The 17902-nt window shown below is 42.7% G+C and overlaps 1 protein-coding gene across 1 annotated transcript in view; it reads right to left on the reverse strand.

Moving 5' to 3' along the window:
* LOC138968599 (CD109 antigen-like) overlaps positions 1-1623 on the reverse strand; it is a 47818-nt gene extending 46195 nt beyond the window's left edge. Inside the window, exons 1-2 of the mRNA XM_070341193.1 lie at positions 1482-1623; positions 947-1131 (exon numbers count right to left, since the gene is read on the reverse strand). Coding sequence (XP_070197294.1) covers positions 947-1131; positions 1482-1555 — 259 coding nt within the window. The 5' untranslated portion in view covers positions 1556-1623. The remainder of the gene's footprint in view (positions 1-946; positions 1132-1481) is intronic.
* Positions 1624-17902: the final 16279 nt, after the last annotated feature.

The following is a 17902-nucleotide window of genomic DNA, read 5'->3' on the forward strand; positions in this document are numbered from 1 at the left end:
TCTCTCTCTCTCTCTCTCTCTCTCTCTCTCTCTCTCTCTCTCTCTCTCTCTCTCTCTCTCTCTCTTTCTCTCTCTCTCTCTCTCTCTCTCTCTCTCTCTCTCTCTCTCTCTCTCTCTCTCTCTCGATTGTTGTAAGCAATGATTAATCTTCAAATTCGTTAGGATGGCGGCCATGAAATCTGTTCAACTCTGCTGCTAATGAAATCCTTTAGTTTTGTTTAGTCATTTGCTTTCTTCGTGCTTTGGGTATGATATTTTCAAACAATGGTTATACGAGCAGGATAATAATGTGATCTTACTGCTGCATGTGAATGATTATGACATTGGGATGTAGCTGTCACAAATATAAAACTTAATGGGGAAAATGAAATTGGGCAGACCGTGAAGGCGTCATGAACGCATAGGTGATTTATATTTGATTTTATGTTTGAATGTCTTAAATTCAGTACTAAAATACTCCACTTTGTTATATTTATCTGTCCAAGCAATGTTTGCCTGATGTAATTTGATTTACGATCATCTTGTCCAAGTAGGTTTCTTGTATCTGAACGGGAGAGTTTTTATTTTTATTTATTTTGAATAGTGTTGTTTGTGTGTGCATCTCACACTTTTTATGTAAGTGGGTAAGTACTGAATTTGGTTAAATCCGACTGGGAAATCTGTTCTGACCACCTTTACTTTTGTGTGTAAATGGGTGCGGATACGTGAGGGCTCCCCGCTCCCCGTGGACGCTCAACCTAGAGGGTCCCTGGACCCCCAACTTTAATGAACCTCAAGGGGGATCCAAAAACAAAGAGTTTCATATACTTTCTTTTGGAAGGCACGTCCATCGTCAACACAAAACCCCCGCGACGTCTGTGGTTAGTGAGAGTGAGAACCGGGCGGAGCTGGGTAGTAATGACAATAAAACCTAAAACTCGAAACTTCAAACAAAAACGTTCCTTACCGGTGGCCTGCAATGTGAAGTTTTGACCATCCTGAATGTTTCGTCCATAGAAGTCCATGAGCTCTAAGCTTAAGGTGACAGGCCCAGTGGCATTGGAAACCCACACCTTCATCTCCATAGTTTGCCCAGGTCGGAAATATTTGGAGAATGACAACCAGTAGGTCATGTCATGCGCTGGTTTGGGTCTGCAATAAGTCATTTTTTTGGCACTGTTTTTACCAGAACATTAAAGTCGCGACGGCATGTTATTTCCATACTCTTTAGTATCATCATCATCATCATCATCATCATCATCATCATCATCATCATCATCATCATTATCATCATCATCGTCGTCGTCGTCGTCGTACGTCGTCATCATCATCATCATCATCGTCGTCGTCGTCGTCGTACGTCATCGTCGTCGTCCATATCATGATTATCATCATCATCATCATCATCATCATCATCATCATCATCATCATCATCATCATCATCATCATCATCGTCATCATCGTCATCATCATCGTCATCGTCATCATCAAGATAAACTCACGGCGATGCGCCCTGGGTCAGAGTGACCAGAAGAAAGCAGGACAGGACCCATGTCCAGACGTTGCCTGCCATCATTCCTCAGTGATGAAGGCTCACTTCCGAACCTGATTCTTGTATGTCGAGCGATAAAGATAGCTGGCCTCTTCCTGCAATGACATGAATGGAAGAAAGTCTGGGCCTGTAAGATGTCCTTTCTGTACAAACCAGCTCTCTACTAACAGTAGCGCGATTAGTAATAACAAAATTAAGACACCTTGTAACTTAGTCATGATGGGGCAGGGAAGTTCCCTCGTGAAATGTTAGCTGCAGTAACCGGGTTAGTTTCTGCGATACCTTGTAACGTTCAACGTGCTCCGAGGACAGGGACGTACGTTTAATTTCCCAGTTATTATTTAGCTACATCACCTGCTTGAGTTTCATAACAAATATGAGGATTTAAGAGGGCAGAGAAGTTTCCAAATTTTTTCAGCTATGTAAGTTACAGGAATACTGTGATATATTTTCAAGTACAGAGCCACTATTGGACAAATACGTGGGTTTTTTTTCAAATTGACGCTTATAGCTACCGTTACCGTGTTAGTCTTAGCAGAGCTGTGATTTATTGTAAAGTACAGATCCCGGACAAGGCAGGCATAATTTTTTATTATGTTTCTCATAGAGCGTTCTGCAAAAATGACTCACCTTTCGTGTCGACGCCAATGTGTGAGGTAGCTTCAGTAGTGTACTCCAATTTATATGCTTACCAAACCAACCAGATTCAGACAGAAACGACAACAGCAGATGTATCAGTAAGATGGAGAAATAAACAACTTTTTTGAGGGAGGCTGCACCTGTTCTGACTTCATTCGTTTGTCATCTAGTATGATTTATAACCCATTAATATCCAGGATACATATTTCACTGCGCAATAATGTTCTAAAGAGCATGTATTGCAAGAAAGACCAAAACGCAAGTTATGACGCGCGAGTCTGAGCTCTAACGCCAGATGGCGTATCAAAACTGCCTTGCAATGAGTGATTCTTTGTCACATCACGTTTCAAAATATATATTTTCTGCGTGTACGAATATCAGCCACAAAAAATATATTTGATCAAATTATTCAGGAGAACAAACACAATATAATTATAATAATTATAACTATGTAAAAATATAGCGCAATATTCTTAATACAATAACCATATGTGTTTTATGTGCCTCTTTTGAATGTTCTTGTTCTTGTAATTCTATTTCGGTGTGTATTTTATAATAGTTGACAGGCAGGTTAGACGTGTCGAAGGCAATTTTCCGTTTTAATATATTCAATAATGAGTTGTTATTGTTATAGTTATTGTTCTTGTTATTATATTTTTTGAAGCTCTACGCTTTGACGAAGGCGCGTGCTATCGTACGGTCGACTATAACAAGAAAACATATCTCACGCACGCGTGCACGACAACACACACACGCCCACATGGATTCGCACAAAGCATGAGAGTGCAAGGCTTAGAGGATGTGATAACCTGTTTTTTGTTATTGTTATTATTTGTGTTAGTGTCTGTTTTGTTGTTGTTGTTGTTGTTGTTTTTGCCAAGACCCAAATGGAAAGTACACTTTTTTACTGAATGTTGAGAGTATTTTCACATTACCATTCGTGTTTGCGCAATGATGTGTGCGGACTCTATTACCTACTCCGTGAACTATGTCATGATTTCTTTAATAGAATAAGAAATAGTCAGATTTGAGTGCAATCAACAATTCATGAAATAAATAAATACGAATATTCTGTCCTACATACTAGTAAACACAAAAGTGGTTTTTTGCTATTTTAATCATATTTGCCACCAACACAAGTTTATTGTTTACATTACGTTATGTAAAACATTGTTGTAATTGTTGTCCTACAATGTGTACATTTTTTGCTTTTTATAGTCACGTCCACTATTTTCAGTGTAACAAAACGATCGTGTTACACGACCTATGTTATTCAAACATTAACAAAAACAACAAAACTCCGATTATTTTTTTCCTTTCTTGAATGAGTTATTCATACCAACAGACGAAGAGGAGAACAATTGCTGGAATATTTCTAAACAGAAAAGACAAGATACTTTGCGTGTGTGTGCGCGCGTGTGTGTGTGTGTGTGTGTGTGTGTGTGTGTGTGTGTGTGTGTGTGTGTGTGTGTGTGTGTGTATGTGCGCTTGCATACCCTCCCACATAAGCAGTCCACGTGTTCATTGCTTGCATCATTTAAACATATTTACCACCCTCTACAATAAATCATACCTATGGTATCTGCCAGTGTGACACAAATCAGGGTTTTTAAGTGTTATGTTGCTGAATCACCTGCACTCCAAGATAGATCATTACTCGAGGAGAAGAACACTGATGACCTTTTTAATAACAAAATCGATTAATAGTATCTTTAGTGGCTAGCTGTCAGTTATGAACGATACCGGTCATTAATTTTATTCTGACAGTTTAAGTAGTCATTTTCCATTTCAGTATACGCTAAGTTGAACAAATAATACCTTAAAAAGATATAGTGAGCCAAAAGTGAATATTGCTTGGTGGCAGTCTAGTAGTCATTACCGGTCCCTAGAATTAAAGCTGTAACATTCATAGCTCTAGGTGTACGTGTTTATGAGCATGACCAAGAAACGAATCACTGTTCTAAGTGTTCGCGAACCACACCAAATTTGAACTGAAAGCACCAGTCGATCAAATAAAGGTCGAAATGTCTGACGCCCCCCCCCCCCCCCCCCCTGCCCCAAATATATATTTTTTTTTAAACCAATAACTGACTGCTAAGTCGCGGAGCCAGACTGAGTAAGCGTCCCCCCCCCCCCCCCCAGAAAGCAGACCGCCACTACGTCCCTCCGCCGACCCCCAGAACGTCACACGTTGAAAACTGACAGCAGAAGTACTATTCAGAAAAGGATGGAACAGGAACAATGAGACCAAGGCCCCATGAGAGCTCTGGGCATGAAGGCCACAAGAGCAAGGACAATTTATAATTTTGTATAATGATGATGCTATGAATTTCTAATTTGTGACCCTCCACCACGAAATGAGTCGCATGTCACCTCGCGCGGTTCTGCGCTAGGCTTGATATAAGTCCGGGGAGTGTCTGGTAACAGTGTGAGGGTCACCTTAGTCACAGTCTTATAACTCAAACAGTTTTCGCTCTTTTCTAAAACGGTTTTCACCACTAGATAGAGCATAAAAAACTCTTTAGAAAAATGTAAAAATATGAAAATCATGCAAAGGTGACATGCGACTCATTCCGTGGTGGAGGGTCACATTTGGTTTGAGACTACGTGATAGGGCAGCACTCTACGCTTACTGTCATAATATATCCTGGTGTCAACCAGGCCCGAGAACTGCTGCACCTGCGATGTTGGTCAGGTATACAGAACTTGAGCACCCTCAAAGTCGCGTTAGTTAAGTGAATGACACTCGGCTGTGTGATCCCAGCTTTCCCATAGGAACAATAGCACTTCCATTCTGGGTAGGAGCCGACCGTAGCCCGAAAAACCCACATGACCTTGATGGGATTCGAACCCACTACCTCCGGCCCGCAGCCCGATGCGCTAACCACTGTTTCTTGTTGTTTTGCTCCGGTTTGTTTTCTGTGAGGAGGAGGATCGGAATTCATGGGAAGGAACAAACATTGTTACTGCTGAACATGCACACGGGTCTTTTGTTTTTAACAGAACGGTGTAATTTTGGCTGAACCCATGCTTAAAATGTGCTGATATCTTGATTCAGTGGCCATATTGACTTGTTCCAGAAGCATTGCATCAGGCATGAAGGTTATTGTTTTTCACATTACTAGTGCCGAATACAGCGTGATTACGTTTACTATTATAAATAACACAGGGAATAGCTTTTTTCGTCTGCAGAAAATACAATGATAGCATTTCTTTTCGGCCTAGTGTTACACTAATAATGCAAAAAAGAAAACAGTGAACTTTTAATTTCAGCTGAGTTGGCAACGTGACAGACATTAACCCCTTGCGCACTCTTTGATTAACGACGATTTTCTTCCCGCATTTAATTTCATCGTATGCTATAATTACCAAAGTCATTGTTAAGTTTTGGTTATTTTCCACGCATGCGGTTAATTTTTCATCTTTATTCGAAGGGTTCAGTGACAGGTTTATGCTCGTGTTAGTCTCAGGTCATGGCGAGAAAATGGCTGTGTGACGACACGTTTCCCCATTGAATTCGTATATTACCGATCCATCTGCTTCAAAGTCAATTTTGTGGGGGCCCTATAATACAATTCCATACGTACATAGAAGCTGGAAATGACGCTCTGGTATTTCATTGTATATTGAATTATACATTTACTTATATATGTGTGTGTGTATTTGTATACGTGTTTATTGTATGCGTGTATGTAGGTATCAATCTATCTATCTATTTATCTATTTATTTATCTATCTATTTATATATCTACCTATCTAGCTGTGTATCTGTCTATATATCTATTTATCTATCTATCTATCTATTTATTTATCGATATCTCTTTCTATTTATCTATCTATATATATCTATCTATCTATCTATATATATATATATATATATATATATAAATTTATAATGAGAGCGCTGCTAAAAATGCCAAAATGTGCACTCGATCGCTTGTACTTTTAAAGAAAAGTTAAATATAGAATGACGTCAAGAGCGAGAATGCATAGAAATTACGTCACGAGCAAGGGAGATCATCCTTTACTCTGTGTGTGTCTCCAGCTACATTCCAACAAGGAATTTTGAAAGCAGGGAGCACACTGGAAGTAATGGAAGAGGTGGGGGGAGGGGGTAAGAATTAGATCTAGAAAGAACTCTTCACAGACAGCCTACTGGAGAATCAAACCCTTTCGGAGCCGATTGCAACACTGAACAAGAATAACCCGAGGAGAGTTCTACAACCTCAAAGGATTGAGAAGTCACCGAAGTGCATTTAAGGGCATTCTCATAGAGTGCTGAACCTGAAAAGGTCCGTTTTTGTTTAGCCAAGACTGCTACCGGTTTCGAGCTGAGAAGCTCTCATCAGGCAGTCTCTTGGCATAAAACAGAGAAGAACTCTCAAACTTCTATGCAAAATGTATAATAACCGCAGAAATGTGGTTTTCTCTTTTGCATAGAAGTTTGAGAGGTTATATCGCGACGAGGGCTTCTCTGTGTGTGTGTGTGTTTGTGTGTGTGTGTGGGCAACACCTATGGATTGTAGAGTTCTGTTTGTGATGTGGTCTAGCGGCATTGGTGTGTCAGTATGTTCAGGCCTTCCTTCGAGAAGCCATAACAGTTATTCTCAATCCCGTTTGAGTGGAATTCGCCTTCAAAGGTGATTGTGGTGTTTTGGTCACTGAATCATTTTCGTGCTGTTCCCATTCCACCTGGGAGGGATTTAAGTTCATTCAAAGGGGGTCGAGTGTGACAGGGAGACTACCGTCGCCCTTCACAGCAGACTCTGCAGAGTTGTTCGCCTTAGAAGTTGTGGGCTTTCCTTGCATGTACCCGTAAGTTGTCCTTACTGTAAAAGTGAAAAGGTCGAATCAATTTATAGCCACGCGTAAATTACACTGTCATCTATCTCTATATATTTATAGATATAGATATAGATATACATATATATATACGGCTTCTCTGTGTGTGTGTGTGTGTTTGTGTGTGTGTGTGGGCACACCTGTGCATGGATTGTAGAGTTCTGTTTGTGATGGGGTCTAGCGGCTTTTGTCTGTCTGTATGTTCTGGCATTTGAGAAGCCATAACAGATAATATAGGGCTAAGAAATAAGCTCTAAAATTCTCAATCCCGTTTGACAGGACTTCGCCTTCAAATGTGATTGTGGTGAATCGCCACGCTGTCTGTCTCTGTCTCGCGATTCACCCCGGCGAAGCCGGGTATTCCTCTAGTATATATATATATATATATATATAGATACTAGAGGAATACCCGGCTTCGCCGGTTTTTATCCACCAGTTTGTGCCCGGGGTCCACCTGAATATGCCCACCAAATTTTATGCAGAATATTTACGATATCACAAACAGAACTCTACAATCCACAGGTGTTGCTTTGCGAGCTATAAATATCTCACAACTTCTAAGGCGCACAACTCTGCAGAGTCTACTGTGAAGGGCGGCGGTAGTCTCCCTGTCACACCCACCCCCCGTTTGAATGAACCGAACCATGGATCCTCCAAGCTTAGGTCCCTCCCAGATTCGTGGAATGGGAACAGCACGAAAATGATTCAGTGACCATGATGCCATTCATGATCATATCATGTCGAGTCCCATTCATGTTGACGACGCCGAATGTAATCGAGTGCCGAATCACCATAATCACCTTTGGAGGCGAAGTCCACTCACACAGGAATGAAACATTTAGAGCTTATCTCTAAGAGAGCGGAGTGCAGTGGCGCAGTGGTTAGAGCGCTCGCCTCTCACGCTGGAGGTCGTGGTTCGTCCCCCACTCGGGGACAAATACAAATACCCGATTTTTCCGAGCGCTCTCCAGTTCACCCAGCTGGAAATGGGTACCTGACCCTATTCAGGGCCGGGGAAGGCAAAGGCAGCGAGGGAGAGGAGATGGGCACCGCCCTCATAAAGCTGGCCCCCAGAAAAGTGGAGATCTCTAACATCTCTCTCCCCTACGACCAGATGGTTATGGGAATACCTTTACCTTTTTACCTAAGCCCTTTTTAGTCTGTTATGGCTTCCCAGAGGAAGGTCAGAACATACTGACTCGTTAAAATTAATATTAAAAGTCCTACGGTTTTGAGCCATTAAGGACTTGAGTGTTTGTCCGCTTTCAAAAAGAGGAAAGAAAGAAACAAAAAATAAGGAGAGGAGGGCAGGGGGTGGGGTTGAGTTGATAATGCTCTGTGGAATTTGTTAAAATGAAAAGTAGTTAAGATGTTTCTTGGTAAGAATTATAAGTCTGTATTCTATATCTTGATTAACGGGCTTGTAATATTATTTTTTTTTATTTCAAATCGAGTTAAAAAGTGGAACCTTTCAGGATCACCAATAAAACCAAATAGATGAGCAAGTAAGAGGAACACGAACAATAAATCTCAAAACTTTTTACAAATAAAAGGATTAAAATGTAAGCCACGAAGGCCGTGGTAATAAAAACAATATGTACAGTTTGGCGACTAGTGGGCCTTGGGTGAGGATATGTTGTCTAGAAGGTAGTCGCTGGAATCAGGAGGGATGGCGGGAGCCACTCGACCTCAAACTGAAACACGCTGATGTGATAATCTGGGCTTAGTTATACCCACAGCCCCATGTCCGAGTCCCTGACCAGTCGGCACAGCAGCAAGCTGTGTGACCAGCCTAGAGAACTGCTACTGCGCAGATAATCCTGGGGACTCAGACCATGGAGCTGCATATGGTCATATAAGGTTTTAAAGGTAATTCTATTTGTAGCGCATGGAGCGAAAATGTGTTGAAATGAATAGGGTTCTCCACAATGGCAGGACTTGTTAAAGATATGGAAGCGGCAGCCGCCGGCACGGAGGCGTCTGAAGATAGTGAGGAGGTTTGTTGGGAGATCGGGGTGTAGATCGTTCATATCAATGGGTTGATAGGACAGAGATGTTACGTACTGACTTCGAATGAGTTTACGGATTTTACTGTAGAACTCGGTTACTGAGTAGCCGATGTTAGTGTTAGCTGGGCTAGATTCTGCCGCTTCTTTGGCAGCGACATCCGCCAGTTCATTTCCCCGGACCCCTACGTGAGAGGGGACCCAGAGAAATGATACGGATGTGCCGGATGAGATTAACTGGTGACATATAAAGAGGATTTCTCTTTGTAGCTCTGCCCGATTTGATGTGTTTCGATGCAGAGCTTGTAATGAAGAGCGCGAGTCAGAGCAGAAAACTACCGCACGCGGTGTGACTGGGAGGTCATTTATAAAAGTGCATGCCATGAGCAAGGCAAATAGCTCGGCTGAGAATATGGAGATGTCTTTATTAAGAGTATATTTCCTTGAGATTTTGAGATCTGGGATCACAAAGGCGCAGCCAACGCTGCCGTCTGCAAATTTGGATCCGTCAGTAAAGACTTTTAAATGCTCCGAGAATTTGTAGTTTAGGGTTTCTTTTGTAACAGTAGCTAGGTAGACGGGGTTATCTTTTTTGGTAGTATTATCTTCACTGTCGTATATGATAGTAGGGGTTTCCTCAAGCCAAGGCGGGTAGGAGGGCGGGGGGACCCTGGCCAGCTCACTGACCTTCACCCCGCTATCGGCTAGAATGCGGTTTACTGTGTCGGATAAGGGTAGCGTTTTGGCCAAGAGTTGAGTGCTATGTTTGGTGTTGGCCTCATAATTTTGGTGCTGAGGAAAAAAGTCAGTCAGGACCTCGCAGGCAGAGTTCTCTACCGCGTGGGCTCTGACAGCATACTGAGCTGAACGGAGTTTTATCTCATCCACAAGGGGCAGCCACCCACACTCGCTGTAGACTCGACTCTTACTCGCTTGTTGGGAGAGTCCCAGAGCTATTTTAATAGCCAGTTTTTTCATGAGCGCCGGGCGCGTCGCGAAATAAGCTTCGCACCCGTAAAGGAGGCGGGAGCGAATTAATGCCCGCACTACCTCTGTGACACACTTACGCCCTCTGGCCCAGGATTGGGACGCCAGGTAGCGTATGATATAAAGATCCTTGTTGGCCTTATTGATCAGATGTTCGATATGACTGGTCCAGTTAAGTCGGGTATCGATGATAACGCCGAGGAACTTAACTTCTGAGCTCGGTTTGATAATATCACAACCTATCTTTATACTGCAGTTCCTGTACAGTTGTCTACGGGAGACAACAAGAAAGACTGTTTTATTTGAGGCTAGTTGGAAGCCGTTGGTGTACATATATTGACAGAGGTTGTCGATTTTAGTTTGGTAAGAAGATAAGTCAACAGTGTTGGTAACTCTGTTATGGCGTGGTCTATTAGTGTCTATTAAGGCGAGGTCGTCCGCATACAGAAGTACACTGGCACCGTCAACCTTAACAGAAGTAATGTCATAGAGCATGATGCTGAATAAGTTTGGCGCGATGATACTGCCCTGGGGAACCCCCATGTCCAGCGCATGGGTTTCGGACACCGAAGAGCCCACCCGGACAGACATCTTGCGATTGCTGATGAAGTTTTTGATGAATTGGTACATGTGGCCAGAGACACCGATTCTGCCGAGTTTTAGGAGTAGACGAGCATGCCAGACGCTGTCGTACGCAGATTTAATATCAAAGAAGGTTCCAAGAAGAGAATTATTACTATGTGCCAAGGTCTTTTTGATTTTTTCAGTGACGTGCACAATGTGGTCCGCACACGAACGACCTTGCCTAAAACCTGCCTGGCATGTAGGAATGATATTGTGTTTATTGAGGTGGAACTCCAGCCTCTGGTTCACCACACGCTCAAAGATCTTGCTGAGGTGGGGGGTTAGTGATATGGGGCGGTAACTGCCAGGTAGATTGCCCGGTTTTCCGCTCTTCAATACTGCTACTACTTGTGAGTCTGACCACGCTGCGGGGATAGTATCCTTTAACCAGCATAGGTTGAAAAACTGAGTGAGCAACTTAACAAAGTTAGGTGGTAGATGTTTTATCATGTGATATGATATTGGGTCTAAACCTGTGGATTTTTTTGGGTCTTTCACAGAAGAGATGGCGTTTTGGACTTCTTTTGCCTTAAACATGCAGTTTATAGGCAACTGGTTGTCATCTGGGGGGTATGTGAAACCCTTCTCCTGATCTAACCTATAATTGAGTCGTTCAGTATCTAGGGATTTTGATTGACTATTTTTGGCAAAGGTATCTGCTAATAGGTTTGCCTTTTCAGAGTCAGTTGTGGTCATTTTATCACCCGATAGTAGTGGCTTTTCTTTAGTTCTGTATCTACATTTAAATCTGCGGATTTTCTTCCAGATTTTGCCACAGTCTTTGTAATCTTTAGTTTCTTTGTGGACAAAGTTTTCCCAGTTTTGAAGTTTAGCCTCAGCGGTGATCTGGTTAAATTGTATTTCAGCTGACTTCATATTCGTGAAGTTAGCGTCTGAGCAGTGCCTGAGATATGTCCTAATGTGATATCGCTTGTTTGCCAAGGCTTCATCACAGTCTGCATTCCACCACTCATTCCTTTTGGCCTTACAGTTAGGATTTACTGATTTAAGCGGAATGTGATTATTGGCAGCAGTGAGTATACATTGACGTATGTTATTGTAAGAGGCTTCGATGTCATCCGTAAGGAGAGTTTCCTCCCTGACACCCTCGAGCTCCGCACGGAAGCTGTCCCAATTTGCCTGTTTGTAATTGTACTTTTTTCTGACCTCCGAGTTATTGCGATTAGGGGCGAAGTGGCGGAAGGTAAGAACAATGGGTAAGTGATCGGAGCCGAGGGCGTCCGGGAAAACGTTCCAGTCGATGTCAGTGACTATGGCATTTGAGCAAAGGGAGAGATCGATTGCTGACGGGGAATGGTCAGCTCTGTCTGGAAGTCTGGTTGCCGAGCCATCGTTTAGTATACAAAAGTCAGTTTCCAAAATGACGTCAGCAAGGTTGCTATTGGCATGTTTGTATCTAGGGTTAGCAGAGTCCCACAGAGGGTGGTGATTATTAAAATCACCCATCACGCACCAGTGTGCCCTGCCATGATCCAGGGATTTTAGCCAGTCGGTAGTTCCTTTTTTATTACACCCGTGGGGGTAATATATGTTAACTATGTTGAGGTTTTTGGATCCTTTTATTTCGATTTCAACAGCACATGTACTGAGATTTTCTGAACTAGGGATGAGAGGTGCAAAGGGTTTGTAATTTAAGGAAGACTTTAGATAAATAGCTGTTTGAATGAGTTGCCCTGAGCCCTTTTGCTCTACTATGGGAGGGAAGTCAAAACCATCTATAGAAGGCAGTAGGGAGCGTTTTCTCTTGACTGACTGGATAACTAAGATGTCAGCAGAGTGATTTGATATATAATTATATAGCTGAGAGAAGTTAGAGTTGATAGAGCGACAGTTCCACTGTAATATGATAAATCCGTGACCGCTTTCACCTTGTTCAGCCATTTTAACACGCACAAAGAAGGTAAGTTAAAGGGCAGATTTAAAATAGGTTAAAAAGTGGTTTTAACAGCTTTCATATCCGTCACGGACAACTGCTTGGCACCAGCAAGAGCGCCCAGCGCCAGAGTGGCGCCGCCCGGAATGAAGCGTTCAACCTTGGTGTTGGAGAGTTGTGTGTATGTAGCTGAGAGGGAGTCGATCAGGTCGAGAGGACTCTGCATCTGTCTGGCCTTAACCATGAAGCCGAGGCACTGCTCGATGAAACCTTGAAGGCCTCTTTGTTGTTCATTTAAATTTGCATATTGCTCTCCTGTTTTTAGCTTATCTAGTGCAGCGTCGGCTAGCTCAAGCTCTGCCTTCTCCTGCTCCTCCCTCATCTGCTGCTTTATTTCCTGTTCAGTTTTAAGTTTGTATTCTCTGAATCTCTGGGCCAATCCCTCCTCCATTCTCCCCATCAACCTCTCGAAGAGCTGCTCTTCTTTCGAGTCCTCCTTCCTGTTCTGGGCTTTGCGTAGGAGGGAGGCCTTTAACCCGGGGGTCCCATGAAGCGGCGCCTCTGCCCGAGCCGTCTGAGACTTACAGGGCGCCTGGGGGCCAGGATTTGGATTTTGCGAAGTTGTTTGGTGCTTCGCGGTTGCAGCAGAACTGTCCGCATGAACTGGAAGGAGTGTATTGTCATGTTCGGTCATTTTGTTTTTGATTTCTTGTATTTTATTTACTTGCCCACCCAGGGGGGGTCTCTGGACAGCCAAAGAGTACCCGGACCGGGGGGTTGAGGTCCGCCGGATCGGTTGCGGAGGGGGACGCCAGAAGGAGTCCCTCATTTCCGCTGGGGCAGTCGCTGTTTTATTTTGTTGTTTGGCGAGCTCGCGCCGCGCCCGATCCAGGGCCTCAGAATATGGTATGTATGCTGCCGACCTGATCTTATTGGCCTGCAGCCTCAGTCTCATTTCCGGGCATCCAAGATAAGCGGCGGAATGCTCGCCCTTGCAGTTTACGCAATGTTTGGCCTTGGTGCACGTCGCTCCGTCGTGGCCCTTGGAGCCACATCGGGGGCAGATCTGCACTTTTGATTTGCATTGTTGTTTTAGGTGCGATAGTCTCTGGCACTTCGTACAGCGCCGCACTGGAGGAGTGTAGGGTTCGACGCCGTACACCTCACTCTCCAGAACGACGCTGTCTGGAAGAATTGCCGTTGTAAACGTGACACGGACCGCCTGAGACGGTTTCCCATCCCATACAGACAGACAAAAGCCGCTAGACCCCATCACAAACAGAACTCTATAATCCACAGGTGTTGCTTACACACACACACACAAACACACACACACAGAGAAGCCGTATATATATATATGTATATCTATAAATATATAGAGATAGGTGACAGTGTATTTTTCGCGTGGCTTTAAATTGATTCGACCTTTTCACTTTGACAGTAAGAACAACTTACGGGTGCAAGGGAAGCGTTCTGGACAGCGCAGTGACATTCTAAAAATAGTAACGTAGAAACGGGAATATGGATTGAAGCCACGCGAAGGAAGGGAGATAAACGGGGTGAATCGCGAGACAGAGACAGACAGCGTGGCGGTTCACCACAATCACCTTTGAAGGTGAAGTCCTGTCAAACGGGACTGAGAATTTTAGAGCTTATTTCTTAGCCCTATATTATCTGTTGTGGCTTCTCAAATGCCAGAACATACAGACAGACAAAAGCCGCTAGACCCCATCACAATCAGAACTCTATAATCCACAGGTGTTGCTTACACACACACAAACATATACACACACAGAGAAGCCGTATATATATATATGTATATCTATATCTATAAATATATAGAGATAGGTGACAGTGTATTTTTCGCGTGGCTATAAATTGATTCGACCTTTTCACTTTGACAGTAAGAACAACTTACGGGTGCAAGGGAAGCGTTCTGGACAGCGCAGTGACACTCTAAAAATAGTAACGTAGACTGAAACGGGAATATGGGTTGAAGCCACACGAAGGAAGGGAGATAAACGCAAAACACTGGAGAAGATAAGGAAGAGTTACTGGGAATGGTGAAATGAACAGAAAAACCAAAATCGGTTCAGCGCTGCGCGCTGAGAGCACGTGTTGAAATATCGACCAGGTTGTGTCCTGTCCCGGGTGTACCTGAATATGCCCACCAAATTTGAAGCAGATCCATCGCGAACTTTGGCCGTTTATCGCTCACACACACACACTCACACACACACACACACACACACACACACACACACACACACACACACAGACAGACAGACAGACAGACACAAGTCGTATATTATATATATTCATATATATATATATATATTTATATTTTATATATATTTATATATTATATAAACATAATATTTTATATATTTTATATATATATAAAATATATAAAATATTATGTTTATATAATATATAATATATATATAATATATAAATATATATAATATATGAATATATATAAAACCGAACTTGGAAATCAACAAAACAATTGCTCCAGCATCGAATATGCTCTGGTAACCATGGAATACGCAGCATATTCACCCCCTCAGCTAACAGAGACAAAGAGGCAGGTCATGGGATAAATGTAGATGTCTTGAGTCGCTGACTTACTCAGCGTGTGGCCAGTAACCCAGTGTTCGCACCAGTAACTTTGTTCTTTCGCAACGTGCCTTGGCAGTTCTCTGGCAGTGTCTCAGAAGCCTAAGCCCATGTGATCAACAAAGAGAACCAGTCTAGAGCAATAGAATATCTTGATGGAAGAGGTCAACACGTTTTGGAAGAGAGAAAATGTGTGATAAATACACAGTCGTAAGCACAGTACGGTACAAACCACCAATTGTGTATGCACATGCACGAGAACAGTGCAGACTTTAGACATACCATGTCCTGTCATGAGCAGCGCACAGGCACAGTGAGGATGTTTGACATTCCTTATTCCACAAAATGTGCCTCTTTTCCACTTCAAGCGCTTTAACAAAAAGTAATGTACCTTCCAAAGTTACTTTTTCTGTGTTGGCTGTGTACGTGTTTGAATGGATGACATAGGCGGGTTTTGTCTATGCTCGCGTTCTCGAGTTGTTTTAGAGACAAGAACAAAGCCCACCACTTTCTCTTCACCGCCTCATTTTCTCTTGCCCGTTGGGATGCGCGTGCACAACGAAACTCAACAGTGCGTGTTAAAAAGTGTCGCGGTTTAGACTAACGCCGGGCGGGGATGTAGCTCAGTCGGTAGCGCGCTGGATTTGTATCCAGTTGGCCGCTGTAAGCGTGAGTTCGTCTCCACGTTCGGCGAGAGATTTATTTCTCAGAGTCAACTTTGTGTGCAGACTCTCCTCGGTGTCCGAACACCCCCGTGTGTACACGCAAGCACAAGACCAAGTGCGCACGGAAAAGATCCTGTAATCCATGTCAGAGTTCGGTGGGTTATAGAAACACGAAAATACCCAGCATGCTTCCTCCGAAAACGGCGTATGGCTGCCTAAATGGCGGGGTAAAAAACGTTCATACCCGTAAAATTCCACTCGTGCAAAAAAAAAACACGAGTGTACGTGGGAGTTTCAGCCCACGAACGCAGAAGAAGAAGAAGAAGACTAACGCCAGCAGAGAAGTTCTGTTCGCAGAAGAAGCGCGATGTGCGATGTGTGTTATGTGTGATTAATTTGCAACCCGAACCTCTACTCATACAATGTATAACTGTTCAAAGTGAGACAGTTCACAAATTAAGGTCTGCCCTATAAATATAAGTATTCTATTTATATTAGGGAAGAAATAGAACTCTAAAGTCGTGAAGCGGCAACCGGCTCCGGGCCGCTATCTTTGATTTTCCCAAGCGCAACCTAGGCAAATGTATGCTACAGACATGCAGTGAAAGCTCGACTTTAGCGTCCACTCCAGACCTTAAAGTAGGAAGATATGAACAGTTGTAATAACGATCAGGTAACCTATATCCAATAGATTAAAGGTTTCCATACAGAAATAACCAAAACATGATTTCAAAGTCAACGAAAGTAGATTCGTAGAATCGCCCAAATCAACGAAAGTCGTTTGTGTTTTTGGTGTGAACTCCGTTTCACCGCCAACCGGAAATGACGTGTACGCAACATTTGTGATGTAGCACTTCCTTATATGGCACGAAACGAATGTGGTTGGTTGAAAAAAGACTGTACTAAATAAGCCTAGTTATCCCGTTGTACGTTAGCCGCAGTGTTAAGAATGTAGAATTGTGATCCTGCAACGTAGATGGGGTTGTCTCCCTTCTATCATCTTCAACTACTCTTATGTTTGTTAATATACCTGGGCACAGGTAAGCTATCTTCTGATTTTATGTCTGAAGATAGTTGTTATATGTGTGTGTGTGTGTGTGTGTGTGTGTGTGTGTGTGTGTGTGTGTGTGTGTGTGTGTGTGTGTGTGTGTGTGTGTGTTACTCGTTCAGGCTTATCATAGTTTTTGTGTGTGACTTGATATGAGGATTCATAGTAGTGTGTTTTGGGTTTTCTTCCAATTCTTCTTTGCACACTTCAACTTGAAAACAAGAGTTTATCAAGATCATCATTTTATGTCCTCACGATATCATTTTATTCTGCATGTGATACTGATTGCGACAATGAAACAAACACACGCAAAACAAATTAAATGTCAAAAGAAGGCAATTTGTAACTAAACTGGCTGCTAAATCAGATACAGCGATTTGTTAAAACCAATATATGTACTCTGTTAACGTGTGCGACCTTCAACCGATTGCAAGGATAAATTAGGTACTCGTACCAATTATCGCAACTTATTAGCTCATTAGCAGGCATTTTCTTGATTAATGCACAGCAACTATGGCGTTGAACGAAAGCGAAGAAATAATAACAAGAAGCCCACACAAATGACACAACACTGGCCCTCCCCCTATCAGAAAAAAACAAACAAAATAAAACCTGATTAAAAGCTTTAGAAAACGCCGTGTGGCCGCTCGTATACATTCAACTTGAATTGCAGAATGTTAACGTTAAGCCTTGGCTTTGATCAGCGAAGATATAAGTCAGGGCGTTTCGTGCAACGTTTGACAGAACAAAATTTCTCTAGAACCTCAACAGAAGCACCTTTAAAGTGGACATTTAATCACTGCAGACAATAGTCAAAAAGAAAGAACAACAACAAGAACACAAGAAGAAATTTTTGCAATTTGCAATGAGACACCATTATTCATTATTTATGGCAGTTCGAATTTGTTCAAACCCGTTGGAACAACCTTAAATAGTATAATGACAGAAAAATGTTTGAACTGCAGCAGGCTTGAGCTAAACCCAACACTTGTATTATTTGGACAAGACGGCATAACAAACACTGATGAAGGTTTTGATTGTATTTTA

This window comes from Littorina saxatilis, linkage group LG6 (genome assembly GCF_037325665.1).
Source record: "Littorina saxatilis isolate snail1 linkage group LG6, US_GU_Lsax_2.0, whole genome shotgun sequence".
Lineage (NCBI taxonomy): Eukaryota > Metazoa > Mollusca > Gastropoda > Littorinimorpha > Littorinidae > Littorina > Littorina saxatilis.